Here is a 21,096-nt window from a genome sequence, read left to right on the forward strand (position 1 = left end):
ATCAACAAAATTGCCAGTTGATTTAAACACCTTGACCATGACACAGAAACAACATCATCCTTCACATTGATAAATGATAAGTAAATAAAAACAATGCATTGCGTTTTAATACGTGTTTGATAATAAATATGAAACGGCAACAAACACGTCTCATTGTGCAATAGACACAGGAATAGGAGTTGCAGGTGCGCCATAGGATAATGTGGCGATTGTTTATAGGTTGAAATTTACGCGGCCCGCACGTTATCGGAATTTTGTAGATTTGGCCCAGTAGTACAGAAAGTTTGCCGACCCCTGCTATAGGGGCTCAAAATTGCAAAAAATATATTTTTGCTGTAACTCAAAATCTAGAGCCAATTCGAGAAAACTTAGTGCATTTTCAGAATCAGGGGCCTCGAAATACCTTAAAATGACTCTCACATGTCTTTATATAAAAAAAAGTTTTGTTGGCCTGTGAAAATCGATAAGCATCGTCAAATGATTCAAGAAACTGAAAGCAGTAGATATTTATTACGTGAAGAGTGCACAAAGAAAATCATGTCTGAAGTGTGCTAGAATTCGACATTTTGAGAGTAATACATGTGTCAGTGTTCATGGAGTTGCTAATTAAACCATTTTGCTTGCTACAAGTTTGTGTTACTGCCTCTTATTGTGTCCATTAAGATGCTAGAGTGCATTAGAAGATAGCGGGTGAGCAGTTTCAGGGATAAGCGAAAATTCGATATTTTGAAAAAATTCAAACCAAGTGAACCAGGGTCAAACGTTAATATTTTTTTGTGAAATTTGGTGTAGGAGGTACATTTACCAAAAGGAACAATATTCCAAACTGACGAAAGATTTAAAAGAAAAAAAATTTTTTTTCGAGATTTTGCGCCAGCCTACTGCACAGCGCTTTAAGTCCGCTTTCCTGCAATGCAGGATAAAGATATAAAATTAAGACATTGGATTCATGGTGCGTTCCAAACCTCATTTTTTGCAAAACAGCTCAAACAATTACATCAGCTTGTAAGGCTCAGACTGCAAGAAAAGCTATAAAACCCAAGGCAAATTTGCAAAATCTTCCTGGGGGGGGCATGCCCCCAGACCCCTCTACACTGGCTATGACCCTCCTTTCATTGCATGTCTACATAAATCAACCAGGATACGCCATTGGGTAGGCCAATTTTGGATCGAGGATTATTTGAAAGATCCGCAACCTAACCAAGTGCCATGGAACTTGAAGACGCTGTCACGTATTCTTTTAATATGGTGCGTTTTTCTTAAAACCGTTTTGATTTGGTGCCCAAAGATCTAAACCAACGTATTTGAAGAGCGTTGTAAAACTTTTAGGGAAAAAATGGCTGAAAATTGTCTGCATCGTTGGGGTGCTGTAACACAATCTCTACGGTTAGTTTGGATATTGATGAATTTTACTATCCGGATATTTACATTTGAGCTAACCGGCTAATAAATGATAATTATCAAAAAATCGTTCTTCCGAAACTTACATAAATAGTGACTCACAAAATCATGCAAATGTCACACAGTTTATAGTGAATGCCCACATGCGATAAAAACGGCACAGTCACGCATTTCTAACATTGTTTCAACATATTTTCAGTAGCTTTTAAAGTAAAAAAACTCACAATTGTTACAGATAAGGATATTAACGTTTGCTAAAAAAATGCAAAATGCATTTTCAACATTCTTTTTGGTTAACCAACAAAATTATATTAGGGTTATAGTTAGGAAAAATTAACACTTAAACTCTATCCGGATAGTCCAACACAAGCTACGTAATTCTTCAAAACCATAAATAGCAAAGAGAAAACGACATGATAACCTTTTGTAACAGTTACAATTTTTTTTCTTGATAACAAGCAGATAGCTCTGATTTACGATGCTGCTAGTTTTTTGCGACCTTGGGTGCAACATAAGCATCAAATTCCACTAATCTCTGTACAATTGACACGAGTTATCCACAACGGAATAAATCAACTCAATAATAAGCTAAACAGACATTTTTGAAGTCTAATGAATGTCCAAACTTCGTATACTGTAGGGAACACAATACAATCTAGATGCAAAAATACTCCCAATAACTTCAAATATGGTAAGAAAAATCAGACACAAGTGTCACAGTAGATCAGCGGACTTTGTTATGTTTCTTTTGTTCGAAAACAAATATAACCGATCAAAGTGTTTTCGTTTTTTAAGCTAGTTTGACGATTCCAACTTAGTTGCAACATAATCAATAATTCCTTGGGGCGTTAATAGTTTTTCCGCGTCAACGTCTGGAATATGCTCACCTGAAGAAAAACAAACAAAAGTGCATTTACTGGGCCCTTGCCCTATCAAAATTTTCTTTTCAGTGTGCATGTTCATTGTTCAACCGTGTAGGCTATAGATGCAATTGCACCCGCTGTTGAACTTTTCAAATTAACCACGCACAAAGAGTGACAAAGTCGTCTTTTTGTGCACCACTAAGAAACATAAATCAGGCCACGTTGTTAAGGATTGTATCACTTTTCGTGAACTGCATGTGAAGGAATTTTTTGGGCTTACGGTACCCTACAAAAGAGTAAAATATTTTGTGGCTCTCCGTGGCAGACCAGCGATTTTTCACCTCGCATGATTGGTTGGTTTTGAATCTATCCTCGGACTGACAAATCCTTGATAAGTTATTCCTGGTAGTTTCGCATACTTGTAGAGGTTCTTGACGCAGGGCCGGCTACCAAAATTGGCAGAGTGAAGTTTTCCGATTGTTCAAGTGTTGTTACAATTAGAGATGTACCGATATATCGGTATAGGCGATATCGGCCATTTTTTGAGTATCGGTATGGGAAAAATTTGGCCGATACTAAACATGTAAAAGAAAAGGTGTTTGCTGCGGATTTTGAAGATTGCTTACATATTAGATGGTAATATAGATTAGATTAGATGGTGATTGCTTACAGCCTTATAGTGATTCTTTCACTTAAACAAAACATTTTGTTTCAGCAGTTTTGCGTTGTCCGATTCTTAAGTAAGTTGTAAAGGAGACTCAATTTCTCCAATATTTATCATTTGTGTTTCTTTTTTACTCTCAGCAGAGTATAAAACTTGAAAAAGTTTTTCATCCATACGACGTCATGAATGAAATTATATCTCAAATCGGCATAATGACGTGACATCATCTAAACATTTTATCGAGTAATGAATTAACAAATTCGATCGTGCGGCACTCCAGAAGACATGAAAATTTAGTCTCGAACAATTTTTGTTCTGTAACCTAACATTCAAAATCGCAAAACACACACTGCGCTGTCGTCAAGAAACATGGTGGTGTGTGATGACACGTGCTACACTACACCAAGTAACGTAACAGAAATAGCGAAGAGCAAGTATCACTATAAAAAAAAAAAATGTGACGCAAATCGGCAACATCAAAAGACATATATAGATGTTCTTTGACTTGTCAGCACCAAGTGGTGATAACTGTGGCTGTGGGAGTTCGTTGCGCAGCCTACTTACTCTGACATTGTTTAAGCTTGATGAGTTTATTACAACAAAAAATGGAAATTAAATCACAAACTGATAGAACCAGCTTACTAAAAACAACCAAGTAACATGGGTTTTTTAAACGTTTAGCAACGTAAAAACGATGCAAATTATACATTTTTGCTGCCTGGGTAGTCTTGGCCTGGCAAAAGCTTCTTAACCAAACGACAAGCGCCCTTAGGGGTAGGAACTTTAACATACCGATATTCAATTGAACGAGCCCGAACTATAAGATGTTAGGTTGTCCGTCCAATTGTGACCTTTTCAGCATTCAGCCAGAGAGTTGATTATTGCTTTAAACTTTTTTTGGTAATTACACAACAAACAAGAGCAACAGCAGTAGTGGGAAGTTGCATTATTTATCCCTTTGTTTTGAGAAACGCAACCTTGATGACGTAATGAACAGCGTAGCTTCTGATTGGTTGATGGTTCGTGGTTTAATGGGATATCAGTATGTTAAAGTGCCTACAGCCCATAGATAGCACATTACTTGTCGAATAGTTTTTGTACTACTACACAAATGACTTAGCGTACATTTTACATCTTATTATGATGGCCTATTTGGAGAGTTTGCGCAAACCCTTTATTAATTTTTCAGAAACCCCAATTATGATGTAATGTTTCTGCCCTTATACCCCAGTCCTCAATCACGGTGGCCTTTCATTACTAAAACCTACTATTATGACACGGAATGGCCCGATTCGGTGAGTCCGATTCGGTGAGTCCGATTCGGTGAGTTCCCTATTCGGTGAGAGCCTTTTTCGGTGAGATCCCTATTCGGTGAGTTTTTTTTTTAAATTATTGCGCGCCGTAGCCTAATTATTGAACAAAGACGGTTATTTTTCTTAAATGTATTAACAAAAGAAAAATGATCGAATCGCAATTTCTGCAACAAAATACACAACGTAAGATTGTTAAACTCAACACTAGAACTAGAACAAAAGAAGCTGTTGTTCGCTAGCCTGCCAGAATGAAATGATACGAATAGAACGGAGTACTGCCTAGAACGGAGTACACGTGACAAGAGAAGTGCAAAAGTAATCAAGGAAGCATGCTAACTGCAGGCATTTGTGCATCCCCCCCAGCTCGTAAGGCGAAACTGTAGACTTACGAGCTCGAACCCTTGATTACCCATTGACCAGAGGATGCGTCTAAATCCAATGCCGGCCGTCGGGACCGCATAGAACGGCGCAAAACAGGCGATTTTTCAATATGAGGGACTCCACTTGTGGGTTCGGTTGGTTCCACTGAATCGATTAACAATCTTACGTTGTGTATTTTGTTGCAGAAATTGCGATTCGATCATTTTTCTTTTGTTAATACATTTAAGAAAAATAACCGTCTTTGTTCATGATCGAATCGCAATTTCTTTCAAAGAATAGAACGGAGTACTGCCTTGCGGAGTACACGTGACAAGAGAAGTGCAAAAGTAATCAAGGAAGCATGCTAACTGCAGGCATTTGTGCAATTATCATTGCCGATATAGGGGTTAGGGGATGGGGATAGGGGTTTGGGGTTTTTTGGGTTTGAGGGTTTGGAGGTTTTTGGGGTTTGGGGGTTTGGGGGTTTATGGGTTTGGTTTTTTTTTAGGGTTTGGGGTTTTTTGGGGTTTGGAGGTTTTTGGGGTTTGGGGGGTTTTGGGGGTTTGGTTTTTGGGTTTGAGGTTAGGGGTTAGGGGTTTTAATTAGGCTACGGTAACCGATAATTTTCAAAAAAAAATTCAAAAAAATCACCGAATAGGGCTCTCACCGAAAAAGGCTCTCACCGAATCGGACACACCGAATAGTAGCAGACCCATTATGACACAACAATGCGGTTGAGATTGGATTCTTGAATCTGTAATAAATCATGCCGATTCAAAGCTTTTTTAATAGTTTTATGCAATAGCCTATACTTCCTTGCAAATTCCAAAATTGCTTGTTTTTGTAAAACTAAAGTATCGGCCAAAACATCGGTATCGGCCTAAAAAAGTGACATCGGTACCGGCCAAAATATTGGTATCGGTACATCTCTATTTACAATAGAACATACTCGATGACAGGAAGAGACAGTGCAGACTGTCCCAGAGCAACTAAAACACACAGCAAGGCTATAAATTCTTCACCAACTCGAGAGACTTGGTCTGTTTATCAGTTTAAGCAGCTTATAATTACATAAAACTTATTTAACTTTTCGTACGGTATTTATGTCTTTCCTGGCATATGAGAGAAACGTTTTTATAAAATATCAATAGCTGACAAGATTTTATTTAAACAAAACATTCTGGCGAAGATTTATGTTTCTCATGATGTCAAATCTGAACTTGTAAACAATATTTTTCATAACACTGACGACAACAAGCAAGCAGTACCGATAGGCTACAATGATTTCCTTTCATAATTCAGAGTATTGTTAGAGAATATACCCAAGGCTACTAAAAACTTAACGTTATTCCTAAGCATAAAATAATTCTTGCTGTTATAAAAAGCGAGTAAATACAGTATTTGAAAGATTTTTTAGGTGATTTCTTTTTTATGAATAAAAAGGATTTTTTATGTGAAACTATGTATGGTTACTGCATTATACCAACATAAGTGCAATTTGCATAATATACTACCATATATATTCGTTATAATTCTTACCAAATTCATTTTCAATCGACATTATGATTTCAACGTGATCCAAACTATCCAAACCTAAATCTTTTGAGAAATGGCAATCGGGAGTAAGCTGAATAAAATTAAAGTTAAAATGTAAGCTAGTAGCCTACATTAACACTTTCTTGTTAATCACTAAAACCGAATGCAAGAAACAAAATATATTATACCACACATACTTTAAATAAAAACATGCATGATCGAGAAAAGTAATGCAAAAATATTTCTAACGTTAGTTACTAGTCGTTCATTCAAAACATGCGTTAGTCAGTATAGTCACCTTTTCAACATCAATTTTGTCATAAAGTCGCAGATTTTCCATGACTCTGTCTTCTACTTCTTTTCGACTGATCGTGCTCATAAATTGCGTGGGGTTTGTAAAGAAAACCGATCTCTGAGTGTAAAAAACTACCAATTAACACCGGTGTAAGTTTAAAAAAGAAGAAAAAAAATAGAGATGCACCGAATAATTGTCATAGGCTGAAGTTAGTAAATCCTATTAACAATATGCATACAAAAGAACTTTCATGATGTGTTTATAAAGCAATCGGTTTCAACCTAAATTTGTTTTATTAGTGTTGGTGTGCGACTGTACGTACATAGCCTACTGGCATCAGTAAATTTCTAAAAAACAAAAAGGATTATTGTTACGTATTTACATCACATACGTTTATAATCCTTTAACAAAGCATAAAATAACTGCCACGCTTGTATTAAAACTAAGCATGTTTCTGCATTTAAAACATCATCACAACTATATTTGAAATTAAAAATAATACGAATTTCACACAAAACAGTAATCATCATTGGTGCAATCAAAAGAAAAACTATGAAGCTTTTCCAATTTATTTCAACAAGAAATTTGATGCTTAGTTATTCTTATTATCATAAATACATCACACAAATCATATGCCTGTGCATTGCGCAATGACGGATTTATGATGTGACATCTGAATGCTTCATGTGAATTTCCGTTAAAAATCTTAGAAATTACCGCAATGGTACACAACAACGACTGTTAAGATGTTGATGATTGAGTTATAAAAGTAGGTGAGCCATATGGCATGGACCACAAACTTTTTAATTGAACTAGTCAAACACAAACATAAAAGTTTAGTCTGAAAAAAGAGGACCAAAAAAAACTGCAAAAGTGAACCACGTGTGAAGGCCAAAAGGAAAACAAAATAAATGCTTTTTGGAAAATAATATTTATTTTAGCCCACTGCTCAGTTAGCAAAAAGAGCTGTTTTAAGCGATCATTTTGTTATTGTTGCGTACATCGTTCTCATTATGTAACATTCCATGACTGTTACAGTTGATCTTAGACCTTGGCGGCATAAAAGAAAGTTGTTAGGTCTGTGATTTGTAACCGGTGTTCCGCAAAACACTTATGTTCATAAAAGATCGTGAGGTGCTCCGCATTTAATTTATTCGGTTGAATCACAAGAGCTTCAGGTTTGTTTCGAATATTAACTTGTGCTCATCCAATCAGGCTCAGATATCGCACTTCTTCTTCTCTCGTTTGACTTGTATAATAGTAGCTTAGATTGGCAATACCTCCTCGTGCTGCCAAGATACGGTAGTTGGGTCCAGTTGTCGAATACCAATGATTCCACTTGGGGGCCGTAAGATGGAACATTCGTGGAGTATGTGTTGCATTGTTTGTTCTACCACTCCGCAGACACATATCGGCGTATTATGCAACCCCTACCTAAACAGATTAGCTCCAGCGCAGCCAACATCACATCTGATCCTGTTCAATGTGACCCATGCCTTTTTTGAGGAGGGATCTACAGTGCTGGTATAACTGAAAACTGGGGAGGGATATGTGGCAGCTCGTTCCATTCCTGGGTCCATGTCTCCATGCAGCTGAAGTTCTTATCTACAAGCTGTGTAGCATATCGATGGAATGGGCGCCTTGATGATAGGCGTTGAGGTCTGACTAGTCCATTTCTTTGGGAGTGACTGTGGAGAAGGTGTTGAGGATCGAGTCTTGCATGCAAAGCCAGTTTGTGAGAGGCTTTTTCCCTACAGACATGAGCAGGAGCAATGCCAGCCAAAGTTGGCAGACAAGCAGTAGATGTGGGGCGGAGACAGTCAGTGATGATGCGCAAGGTGTCGTTAATGCATACATCCATCTTTTTTGTGTGTCTGCTGCGGTTCCACACAGCTGAGGCATATTCGGCTGAGCTGTAGAGTGTGTAGACTTACAGTGTAGACCAGCGTTTCTCAAAGTGGGCGAAATCGCCCCCCTGGGGGCGATTTTGAGCGCCAGGGGGGCGAAAAAATCAAACGGGGCGATTGGGGGGCGAAAACACTCGAAGGGGGCGAATTTATCAAACCACCAATAACAGTCCAACGCGCTAACAACATTCCCACGCGCAAACCATTTACTGCCAATAGATGAATCCACCTTGAACGACGATATATCGCTGCTGCTTGGATATGTGAGTTTTGTTCATAATATGAGAACAAGAAGAAATGATTTTTGCGCTCAGTCTTCCTACAGATATGCGGTCATCAAGCATCTTTAATGCAGTGAAAAACTTCTACGAAGAGAAGGGGATCCACTGAAGAATATTCTACAATGCGCAACTGATGGTGCTTGGGCAATGATTGGAAAGTATCGAGGGTTCATTGCACTGATGAAAAGAGCAACTCCTGGACTTATTGCAATATATGAAGGGCTTAGAGGCAAACCGGTCTAACCCCAAAAATGTCAAATTTGATTTAAAGATGCCATTCAACAGATATCGATATTATCTGTTTATGCTATAACGGTCTAACCGTTATCACGTGTATGTGAAGGCGAAATGAGCAGACTAATTTCAAGTTCTTCGGTTTTTTTCATATTTGCTTGAGCCAAAGTGGTCTAAGCCATAATTTTTTCCCTGCGCTTGAGCCAAAGCGGTCTAAGCTACAATTTTTCACCTGCGCTTGAGCCAAAGCAGCTGCTGTGCAAATGCTTCAGGGTTGTCAGTTGTCATTATTTGCAAATTTGGCTATTTTCAATATTTTTTCAATAATTTCATGCATACAGCGATTCCTGTGGTGGCCAAAACAGAAATATTAATATTGTTCTTTTGTGGAGTTATGGAGTAGCTAGACTTGGTATTGAAGAAGTCAATCACAAATTCATGGTTTCTGGCCATAGTTATCTTTCGAACGATAGTGACTTTGCAAAAGTAGAAACCGCGAAAAAGCGTCATGAGAATGTTTACATTCCGCAGCAGTGGATGGACATTGTTGCAGAGGCAAACAGGAAAAAAATCTTTCAACGTTATTCCCATGTCTTCAGAAGACTTTATTGGTGTGAGTGATTACAAAAAAGAACTGGTGATCAGAAAAAGGGATACTGGTGGCAGAAAGGTGGAGTGGTTAAAAATTCAATGGATCAAACTTGTCAGTGAATCACCAAGTTTAATGTATTTCAAGTACAACTTGACTGATATTACTGAATGAAATGTATTGGATTTGGCAAAGCGTCAAAGTCGTGGTCGACCAGCCAATGGTGTGGCAGTTCTCAATCGTCTTCATGATCAGCCTGTGCTGATTAACCCGTTAAAACTAAAAGATATCAACGATTTGTTGGATTATGTTCCTCCTGTCAATTACGATTTCTATAAGAACTTGCGTAGTTCTGCAGATCAGGATCTTGATGAGATGCTACCAGACGAAGCAGATCATGAAAACGAAAATGATTAGAGGAAAGTTGTGTGAGTTAATGATATCCCAAAAGTTTTTCACAATAGAACTGCTTTTATTCCTTAAATGCATTGACACTTTCTTTTGGTAAAGTTTTTCTGCCAAACCTAAATATTCTTCAGCCCTTAAAAGATCCAACTGTAGATAGAACTCCCAAAATTGTAACTTACAATGTATGCTACAATGGTCTAACAGCATTTTTGTAGTTTGTATTGTTATGTTACAATGTGTGCCACAATGGTCTAACCGTATTTTTGTATTTTGTTCAGTAGTTATTGCGATTTTTTGAAACATTCAGTGGATAACGGATGAGGCTTGTCACAATATCCAATAAACTTGCAAGCATTGTTGTGTGTATTGTTTGTCGATTTTTTGGTACTCAAAATACTTAAATTGCGATTTACTCAAAATAATGTTTTTGTGGTTTAGACCGGTCTGCTTCTAAGCCCTTCATATACATTGTGTAACTCACCGTCAGCATTTAGTTGCCCGTAAGCTTAGTCCTGAACTGCATGAATCACTAAATATTGTGATAAAATGCGTCAACAAGATAAAAACGCAGATCAAAATGTCTTTAACTCAGTTTTCCAATTTGAGCGAGAATGTTATTACAGAAGAACAACGGAAAAAATACTGCTCACATTTAGACATGCTTCATAAAGACATGAAACTTCGCTTTCCAGATCTCGTGGACCTCCATGTTCTAAACTGGGTGGTACAACCCTTTTCTACCGAACCTACAGACATACTGTAGAAGTGGAACTTCAAGAGCAGTTCATTGATATGCATACAGATGATGAGTCAAGAGTTAAATTCAGAAATGATCGATGCGATTTGTTTTGGTGCCAGGTTGCTGGCAAATATGAGCTTCTCTGGAAAGAAGCTAGAATGTGGATTTTGTCGTTTCCTACTTCATATACATATGGTTGAAAAGGGGTTTTCGGCTGTGGCATTGATGCTTTCAAAGCAAAGAAACGCTTGCTAGTTCATAAACGGGATGATCTTCGACTCTATCTTACGAAGATGTTGCTAAACATTTCAAAACTTTGTAAAAGTCGCCAAGCTCATCCATCTCATTGAACATTATCATGTATTCATGTTACTGTCAATTTCGTTGATTAAATTCCCAAAACTAAATTTGTCTAACACTCTATTATCAATGTTTATTTTACTTGACAGAGTTAGGGGGGCGAAATTTTATTTCAATAACGAAAAGGGGGCGATGGACTAAAAAAGTTTGAGAAACACTGGTGTAGACTAAGGCTAGTGCACTTGTACGCAAGGTTGATGCTCGGGCTCCCCATCCTGTTCAGCTGCAAGGCTTCTCAAGAGATTATTTCGCGAGGTAACCTTGGCACGGAGTGACTCGATGTGGGGTCTGTAGGTCAACTGCCGGTCAAGTTTTACTCCAAGGTAAGTTGGGTTTGCAGTATATGGTAAAGGATTTCCTTTTAGCGAGACAGACAGTTGACGCTGAGATTACCGATTATTTAGATGGAAAGCGGAGATTGTTGTTTTTGACGCATTCAGTTTGAGCCTCCACTTGTCCAGATAGTCAGCCACTAGTTTCAGGTCAGTTTCAAGTTTTCTTTCCACCTCACGCCAGTTCCTGTGAGCGTATAGAAGAGCTAAATCATCCGCATAGCCATACTGTTGCGATGTAGTAGTGCATGGGAGGTCACTTATATAGATATTAAATAGAAGTGGCGATAGTGTTAACTGTTAACCCTTGGGGGATGCCATTTTTCAGGCGACGTGGTCTGCTGGGTTTTTCCTTGTTGGTATGCAGTATGAAGGTACGGTTTGAGATGGTCTCTAGTCTCTACCAGAAACTTAACCATGTGTCGGTCAGAAATGAGTTGTAATAGTTTCATAGTAAGACCACGGTGCAACACAGTGTCACAGGCTGCTGTAAGATCCACTAGGACAACACCCACCTTCTCACGGGCTTCAAAACCACTTTCGATGTCATCAGTAAGCTTGACAACCTAGTCAGTTGTGCATCGGCCGCGTCGGAATCCAGCTTGTTCTTTTGGCAGTTTTGGGTCAACAATTGATTCGAGTCTGCTCAGTAAGAGACGCTCAAGTAACTTGTATGTCACACAGAGCAAGGAAATGGGCCTGTAACTTTTAGGGTTATCAGCTGGCTTGTTTGGCTTTCTAATGGCTATGATGTTAGCTTTCCTCCAGATCTTTGGGAGGAGCAACTTCTTCAGGCAGAATGACATGAACTGTCGCAGCTACTCTCTTGCGAGTGGTCCAATATGTTTAATTCGCTCTGATGGGATTTTGTCTGGGCCTTGTGATTTGCCAGTTTTTAGGTGTTTGATGGCTGCGTCCAACTCAGAGATGTTAAAAGAGGTAGATAGGAAACAGCTTGAACTGGGTACCTTCCATACTTGGTTGATTTCACTTTTCACTGCTCTGGCATGCGCTTTATCAGCTCCTTGACATTGGCCATTTGCGAGAAGTTGTTTCGCTATGGAGTTGGCCATTATAGGGCATGGCTTTGGTTTCGTGGTCCTGCCTGTGAGGCGGCTGAGCGTTGACCAGGCTTTACGGCTTGAGTGGGTGAAGTCTATTCCAGCGACGGATTCCTCCCATCTATCTCTTTTTTTTCCTGTTGATGCAGTCTGTTAAGTCAGTAGCGGAGTAGCGGCTGCCGCAGCTAACAAGCCATGTTCGGATGACATAAAAATATCATATTTTTGTTGACATTTGTTATCCCACGTTGGGATGAAATTTCTCCTGCAGCTCCTTGGGATAGATCACTTGGCTGCCTTGATGAGGTGTTGGCAGAATTTTTTGTATGCTGCGTCCACTCCTACGGTGTTTGCTTCAGGAATCTGATTACATTGCTGCTCTACAAGGTCGTTGTACTTTTCCCAGTCCGCTTTCCGGAAGTTCCATCTTGGGATGTATTTGGTTGGTACTGGCCATACCTGTGCGGCGGATGAGGAAATCGCACTGAGATATCGCACTGAGAAAAATGAAAGTGAATCAATTGTTGTTTACTTTATTGCATTATTATATATAAAATTTCGTCTGGGCACCGGAAGAATGTTTTAGTGTATAGATAAAGGGTTCTATGGCTCAAAAAAGATTGAAAACCACTGTGCTAGGTAATAATAGCTGCAATAGACGTCGTTAATGCAGGCAACTGATCACAAAAAAAAAACATCTTACAGAAAACCAATAAAAATGCTTAAAAAGGTGAAAACCACACCCACCACCAAAGGCAATATATTCAATCTTCATTGTTTACAGTAACTTGCGTAACTATTTTTAAATTGTGTGGCGTTTTCGATACGGAAATCGAAGAAGCAAATGTTGAAAACGTCAAAGCCGCAACATTTATATTTGCGACTCAAGACCATTGAATATTTTTTTTTTCGAGTGAAATCTTACACATTACGAAAATCTCTGCTTCAAGAACGTCATGGGGGTCTTTGTAGCACACTTTACTGACCTAGTTTTGTTTGAACTTGCACTTGACCATAGGCGTAATTTCGGGGGTGCGAAGGGTGCTTGAGCACCCCAAAATGAAAATCTGAGGTAACAATATAAATGCGAGAGCACCCCTGGGCCCTGGTTTGCATACAAAATACACCGATTCAAATGGAAATTTGCATTGCTAAATAACGTTTTTTTTTCTTTCTTGAAAGTCGTTTTACCAAAGCGCAATATTTTCAGTGTTTTACATTTGTGGGTGGCACGCAGCGCCACACATATCAAAGGCAGACATGATTGTAACAATTAAGCACAAACACGCGCACTGCGTCAAGAAGTGCCGTTCGAGAGAAAACAATTTGTCTGGCTCTGGTTGGAAAATCGATTGGTTTCCCGTCGATGCAATATGTAACGGCGAAGCCGCAGGGGTTCGTTTGTGACGCAACAGATAGTTAATGAAAGAAAGTTCAACGATAAAGGAGTCAGAGTCGAATAAAATCTCATTTCAAGCTAGTTGTAATCCAAATCAGTTGCATCAAGAATCAGAGATTGTATTTCAGATACCAAGAGTTATTAAGATGAAAAAAACAAATCAGACAAGCATTGCAGGTTTTTTTGCGCCCAAGCGGCCTCGCCCAAGCGCTAATGAAGCAGCAAGTAGGCCTACAAGTAGTAACCCAGGTTCATCAGCTGACAGCTGCAAAAATCAAACGGAAGTAGATACGCATAGTTTGCCCGATATTTCTCCTCTCACAAAATTTCCGGAAGTTATGCCAAGAAACGACAACGGAGATCGATCCGCGCAAAAAGAATGGTTTTCTCAATATAACTGGTTAAGACTAAACGATGATGGAAGCTGCTACTGTTCCTTCTGTTACTGGGCCACTGCGAATAAACGTGTCAATGTCGGCACATCAACGCCATGGATATTGAGACGTTCAGCATGGAAAACTTTTCGCAAAGGAACCTCCTCTTTAGAGAAGCACAAAAATTCAGATTTACATCAACAATCTACAAATGTTCTAAACGTAAGTTAGCATAAGTGATAATTGCCACCACTGGTGGTGGTAGTAGAGTGGTATAGTAGTAGTAATGTCGTACGGTATTGTGGTAGTAGCCTGGTGGCCCACCAGGCATATTAATACAGTTAAAAGACGCTCAAGTGATGAAGTTTTGTAATCAATATGCGGAGAGGCCTCGTCAAGATGAATATCAGCGCAACATATAAAAAATAAGCTTGAAAATTAACTGTAGGCTACTATTAAATATTATTGTTTTGTACAGATCAGCCTCAGTGATTCACACAACCGTGCACGAATTTGCAGTCGCACCCAAGAAGAGCAACGCAAAAACAGGGTTGCATTATCAGCTATTTTTAATGCTATTCTTTTCTGTGGAAAATCATGTACACCATTACGGGGACATGGCGATGAAAAGATTTCATCCAACATCTGGAATCTCCTGAAGCTCCTTGGGATTTATAACAATGAAGTAATGTCTTACCTATCATCAGATGCTTGTGATAAATACCTTTCACCAAAAATTCAAAACGAAATAATCAAAATTATCGGGGACAAAATTATCCGTCAAGTGATCTTTAACATCCGAAGTCAATCTCTGGGAGTCAATAAGTTTTACAATATTGATAAGTACGTATTTTCCATTATAGCCGATGAAACATCGGACATTTCCAACAAAGAACAATTAAGTATATGTTTCCGTTACTGCACAAGCTCTTTAGAAAGTGATGAAGTTTTCGTGGGTTTTTACGAAACACCGAAAACAGATGCGGAATCACTCTATAGAATCATCAATGATGTTCTTTTGCGGTATAACCTCAACTTCAACCAATTGAGAGGACAAGGGTACGACGGAGGGAGCAATATGGCAGGGAAGGTAACCGGTCTTCAAAAACGCATTGCCGATAAAAATCATAAGGCCTTGTATTTTCACTGTAGTGGCCATCAATTAAATTTAGCTGTACAGGATGCCTGTCATAACAACATCATTGCCAGTCAAGCGATGACACTCCTGAACGCAGTTATAAATTTTATACGAGATTCACCAAAACGTTGGAGTATTTTCAAGGGAATATTGGCGACAAACTCCGATCCTAATATAAGCAAGGTGAGTCAAATCAAACCACTCAGCGATACAAGATGGGTGTTAAGATTGGACGCCTTGAACTGCTTTTTGAGCCAATATCCCTCTATTCTGGAGTTTTTAGAAGAAATTGGGAATGACATGTCACAGTCTGGGTCTCTGGGAGCATTCGCGGTCGAGCTGTTGGCCACTTGCAAAGCTTGGAAAGATTTTGCAACTACTTTGGACTTCGCTCGCTACAACATCTCTTCCAAACTATTCACCCAGTTCACAAATCTTGTCAAGGTAGGAACGTAGTAGCTGGTGATGTTAGCGGTTGGATGGAATCGCTTGTAGAGACTCTGACTGCCGATAGCTCTTCTGCAGATAATGCTACATCATTTTACGAAGAATGCAAATCATATGCTTGTGACTTGAGGTTAGATCTCCCCAAAATTCCCCGGCAGTCTCGCAAGAACTTCACCGTTTCAGAAGACGAAATTGCTGTTTTCTACTCAAACGTCTACAAAAACATTCTGCAAACGGCGTCAGATGCAATCGTTAGCCGTTTCCCTTCTTTATCATACCGAATGGCAAATTTGCTACGAGAGCTGCTAGAGAATCCCACAATGAAAGAAGCCGATGTTACGAAAGTAACCAAATTTTATGATGGTGACTGGGAACGCAAGGATTTGCTGCGTGAACGCAAACAGTGGTTCGCTTGTTGCAAACGTGACGGTGATGTTGTGACAGTGAATACGCTACGTCAGAAATTCATTGCACAGCCGTCAATGGTCGATATAATGCCAAATATATATGCAGCTTTGGTAACTTACATTGTTATGCCGACTTCTTCCTGTGAAGCCGAACGTTCCTTTTCGTTATTACGACGCTTGAAGACCTACCTTCGCAGCACTCAAACGCAACAACGATTGAACAATTTGGCCGTTATAGGTAGTCATCACGAATTGGCGGAGAAATTAAACATGGAAGAACTTGTCACGGAGTTTGTTTCCAAGACAACGACCCGCAGAAACAAATTTGGATGTGATTAATTTATAGCAAGCCGCATTATAAGGCAGACGTGAACAAATTAAAGTCGAATATATTTCAATATTCAATGTAAGATCACTTTCGCCTCGCATGTAATACTTGTTTTCATTTCTATCTGATCGTTTGACATACCGCTGCAGTCTATTCGATTACACATATGACAAAGTTATCTTCTTTTATGTTGATTCGACGTTTCATGACGTAGGCTGCAGGCCTCGAAATTCCGGCGGTCATGGCGGACATGACCTCCGGAATGACCTTGAATGTCTGCCGAAGCCGACTCATTGGTCGGTCATAAATGACCGCCGCAAAATTCTTGACAAAAATAGAGCTAATGCAGCAAAAATATATTTTAAATTTGAATTGTTACAATTGTTTGTTTAACGCGAACAAATACGGAGCTGAAACAATTAATAGTAGAGGCAATTGCTTTAAAGATCACATTAGAGTAGCGTTGTTAACGAGCTGATGGCAAAAGTAGCCATTTTTACATCATTTCAACGCCTTGCACTGTTGCCTTGAAATAAAGTTGTCTGAAATTTCCGGCAGGATATGTATTCTAATTTTAACAATTAGGATTATTGCGTTACATTGATCGTTTGTTAAAAAGAAACGTCACAGAGAAGCAAGTCTCAGCTGGGTTCCGCACGTGCACAGGCGAATGTGGCGACCTTATTCACGCTGATACTGATAGAAATTTAACACTAACACCATTGAGGGCTAACATTATTGCGCATTTGTCTGGACCGTCCTGAGCTGGAGATTTACGACCCCGCGCCAGCAGTAATCGCTCGGCACAACGATTTTATAACGCGAAAACCACGGAATAAGTGATCGTAGTTGCTTTCGTAATAAGGAAATTTGGATTGTTGTTTTCAATTGTGTTTATTGCGTCATTACACGACTGTCATTAACGCACTGATTTATTTGCAAGCAATCTGCTCCAGTATACTTCAGGGTCGGTTAATTAAGCCATCAACCATTGCAGAGTTATTCTGTTGTAGAAAATCTTCTACAAACACGACTACACAATACTGTAGTGTAATTTTGTGCAAAATCTACGTATGCAAAAAATATGTCCGGTTGAGATATTAAATGTCCGCTGAAAGGGCCAGTCCGGCAGGACATGCTTGATCGCCGGAAAAAAAGTACAAATTTCGAGGCCTGTAGGCTAAACAGTAAACATGGTTGAATTTACTATTAGATTGAGTCATTTGTTTTAACATTTTCCATCGGTCAGGTTTTCAATTGATTAGCCTATATTGACGATTTTCATAAGATAACTTAGAGCACCCCTAATTTTGTCAAATTTTTAAAAAAAATTACGCCAATGCACTTGACCACCTGTTTTTAATGATACTGACGCTCACATCGTGAGTTACAAGTTTCCTTTCCGCTACTGGACACGTTTTTTCGACTTAGGTAAACAATTGTTGACGGACATCATTCTTGTGTTCACATTGACTCAACGTTTATTACAGGCGTTTAACCAATGTAAAAAAATTGACTTACTGACTGGGTTTCAGTACACTGTCTTCAAAATTTGTGCCGGTACTTTTTTGCAGACGCAATTCATGAATTCATGTTTTGTTCGATTACTTTAGTTTGGCATTTGCCTCAGCTGCCGGCAATTGCTGACGCCGATTTGGAAGGCTGTGTCTTCCAGGCCCCATGGTGTTAGGTCAACTTTGCGCAATTGCAGCCAAACTAAAGAGTGTGCTAAATGTTGCACTACAATCGCAACAGACTGACATGTGGGTGCACTAATAGTGAATTATAATCGTTTAGCCTAAAAACGGAAAATTTTAGAAAATGCTTTCAGATTCAGCGGGGACTTTTTGTCCCCCTGGAATCGCCTTATGTGAGTAAAATATCGACGCCAATGAGTAATTTGAGCGCAATCTGGCAACCTTGATGATATAGTTGTAAGAAACAACAGTAAAAACACAGACAAGTAAAGTACGATACGGTTTTAGGTCACTATCTGCAGGCCTCGAAACAACTTTTTTTTTTCGGCGGCCAAACATGTCCGACTGAAGCAAGCTGTTCGGCGGCCAATCACAAGCACATGGCGGCCATCGGAACTTCAACACGCATCAACGTACAGTCTTCAAAATTAGCACATTTTTACTTCGGCAGAAACGTTGCCGAGGCCAAACGATAAAAGTTGAAATTGCCTCGGCAATTGCTGTAAACGTTTATTACGAAACAATTGTACTAAAACATGTAAAACGAGAAGCGAAAAATATACTAGAGTAGTCTATCACGACCGCACTGTTTGATTTGTTGTGATGTAATAATACCAAAAGTAGTGATGAAGCGAGCAACAAGATACGCACATCACACACTGTTACAGTAATTCAAGTTAAATAAATCACGGGGAGAAAAGTAAGTTAATTTTAGGTTGATTCAACGTTCGAGTCAGCACAAATCGATTTAATTTTTCGGCGTGTTACATTGCGTAACAACAACGCCCAATAAGAAATTTATGTTTGTTTTACATTAATTTGACATATAACAACGTTGAATGATCCATTCACGCATTGCCGACGCTAATTTCGAAGACTGAATAAAGTATATTGTGATGTCACTTGCATCTTGCTTATGTCAGACATCACCGTCCTGCTGGGTCAATCAATAATAACAATTCAAGCATAGACAGTGTGTATTGTGATTTATCGGGTGCTTTCTAATCCTTTGTGATTATAAGTGGCAAAGTACTTTATTCACAAGGCCATTTGCGTAAAAATTTATCAGAACTTCATGGCGGACAAATGCGGCCGACGGAAGGGCGAGACCCGGCGGACAAAATGTTGGTTTTTGTAGGTTAATCGCGGCAATGGCTGCGATGGCCGCCTTCAGTTTCGAGGCCTGCTAAAAGTGAACACAAATAAATTTTCTTTATCCCTTTTAGCATATATATTACTTGGAAAAAGTTACAGTTCAAAGTTGCATGTAAAAATGAAAAAAAATCAGTGTAAAATTTCAGAAAATGACTCGAATTATTTTTCTGTTTAAGTTTTGTTAACTGTAAGCAGTTTGAAACTGTAAAAAAAGTTGCAAAAACTTGCAGTTAGTGATAACCAAAAGTTATGCAATAAAGGTTTTGTGATAATATCTAATAACATCTACATCCAAGCAGATGCAAAACAATGGTTTTCTACAAAGAGCCTTCACCCAGACGGCACAGCTGCAGGGAAGTGAAAACTAGGTTACTATAACATATGTGATGTATCATTTTTGGCGGGTCCCTACTATACAGAAATAGTTTATTTTATTGGTATATATTTATATATATTAGTACAGAACGACATGTTAACATTTGATGCTCTATTAAGAAAAAATTGCTATGCAGTTGTAGAACGTTGCAAAAGATCAATTAATCCACTTTTGCGCAATGTTATGTCTTCTGATTGCTACTTTAATTCTACATTTTATATTCACTACAACAGTATTTTGTACGTTGTTTGATGTAGCCTGCTTGATGTTGTGTTAGTCTGATGTTTTGTGTGATGACTGTTAAAAATTTGAATTCTATGGACTTTGAGTCTGATTGCAAATAAATAATAATAATAAATAATATTTACCAAAAATAAACGAAAGATAAATAATGCAGCTCTACCAACTGGCAAGTTAAATAAATCAGTATTGTTCTAACTACATACTTGGTATAAAAATTTTGGTGTGGCATTTGATTTGACAACCTCAGTTGATATAAAACACTTTGATGAGGCTTGAGAAATAGATACTGAACTTCTAAGGGATGAGGATAAAGTTTTTGTGAAACGAAACAGGTACGAAGTTCTTGTTAAACTAGCCATATTAAAGATTACAGCACTTATGTACAACCATTTAAGTGTTCCTCCTATAAAAACATGTAAGTTAAACACAGGTATATAATTGAATAGTATTATATAGATATTAACCACAAAATATGATTCCGATCAGGGCACATCTAGATAACTTTGTTTGAAAAGCTAAAATTTTTCATACTTTGAAAACGGCCAAACTAAAATTTAAGGAACCAACTGGTTTTGAAAAAGGCCAAAGAGCCAACCCAAAATTGGGGAGCAAACTGGCTTTCAAAAAGGCCAAATTTCTGAAAGTTGGCCCCATAAAGGCCAACCTGGCAACCTTGGCGGCCACTTGCATGTTATTGTTTAATTGTTACGATTGATTGCCCAAGAGAAAGATGTTGCCAAAAGCTTATTAAAAATTTGCATTTTTGTGTTTGAAATTAAAAAAAGATTTTTTTTTTTAATTATGTTATATTTGTGTATGTAATTCTTGGTAGGCACTTTTACGTATTACACTGCCCGAAGAGGTAACCGCAACCATGCGTATCGTATATGACATTACTGGTGTTTTAGTCACAACTTTTCTCATAAACTCCATTGTTTGCAGTCACTACGATTCTTCTTGCACTCAGTTCAGTTGCAGAAAAAATAGTATTAGCAGAGGGTGGGAATCGAACCCTTGCAATCGAAATTACTACTCCTCTGCCCTAACCATTAGGCAACGTTGCAGTGCCGGTCTTTGGGATGTGCAAACCCAGTGGCGGCTGGTGACTTCCTGAATTGGGGGGGCTGCAAGTTGGTATATCCAGGAATTGTTGGAGGGCGATATCAGACGAGCTTCGCGGGCGTGTCGC

At 38.8% G+C, this 21,096-nt stretch overlaps 1 protein-coding gene across 1 annotated transcript; it reads right to left on the bottom strand.

Moving 5' to 3' along the window:
- Nucleotides 1–1,512: 1,512 nt before the first annotated feature.
- On the bottom strand, nucleotides 1,513–20,301 carry LOC145772676 (acyl carrier protein-like). Its single transcript, XM_082584547.1, has 4 exons — nucleotides 20,111–20,301; nucleotides 6,436–6,549; nucleotides 6,141–6,228; nucleotides 1,513–2,288 (listed from the first exon to the last, which is right to left on the bottom strand). The coding sequence occupies exons 1-4, from the start codon at nucleotides 20,264–20,266 to the stop codon at nucleotides 2,197–2,199; spliced, it is 450 nt and encodes a 149-aa protein (XP_082440673.1). The 5' UTR covers nucleotides 20,267–20,301; the 3' UTR covers nucleotides 1,513–2,196.
- Between the last annotated feature and the right edge of the window lie 795 nt (nucleotides 20,302–21,096).

This window comes from Aplidium turbinatum, chromosome 6, assembly GCF_918807975.1.
Source record: "Aplidium turbinatum chromosome 6, kaAplTurb1.1, whole genome shotgun sequence".
Taxonomy (NCBI): domain Eukaryota; kingdom Metazoa; phylum Chordata; class Ascidiacea; order Aplousobranchia; family Polyclinidae; genus Aplidium; species Aplidium turbinatum.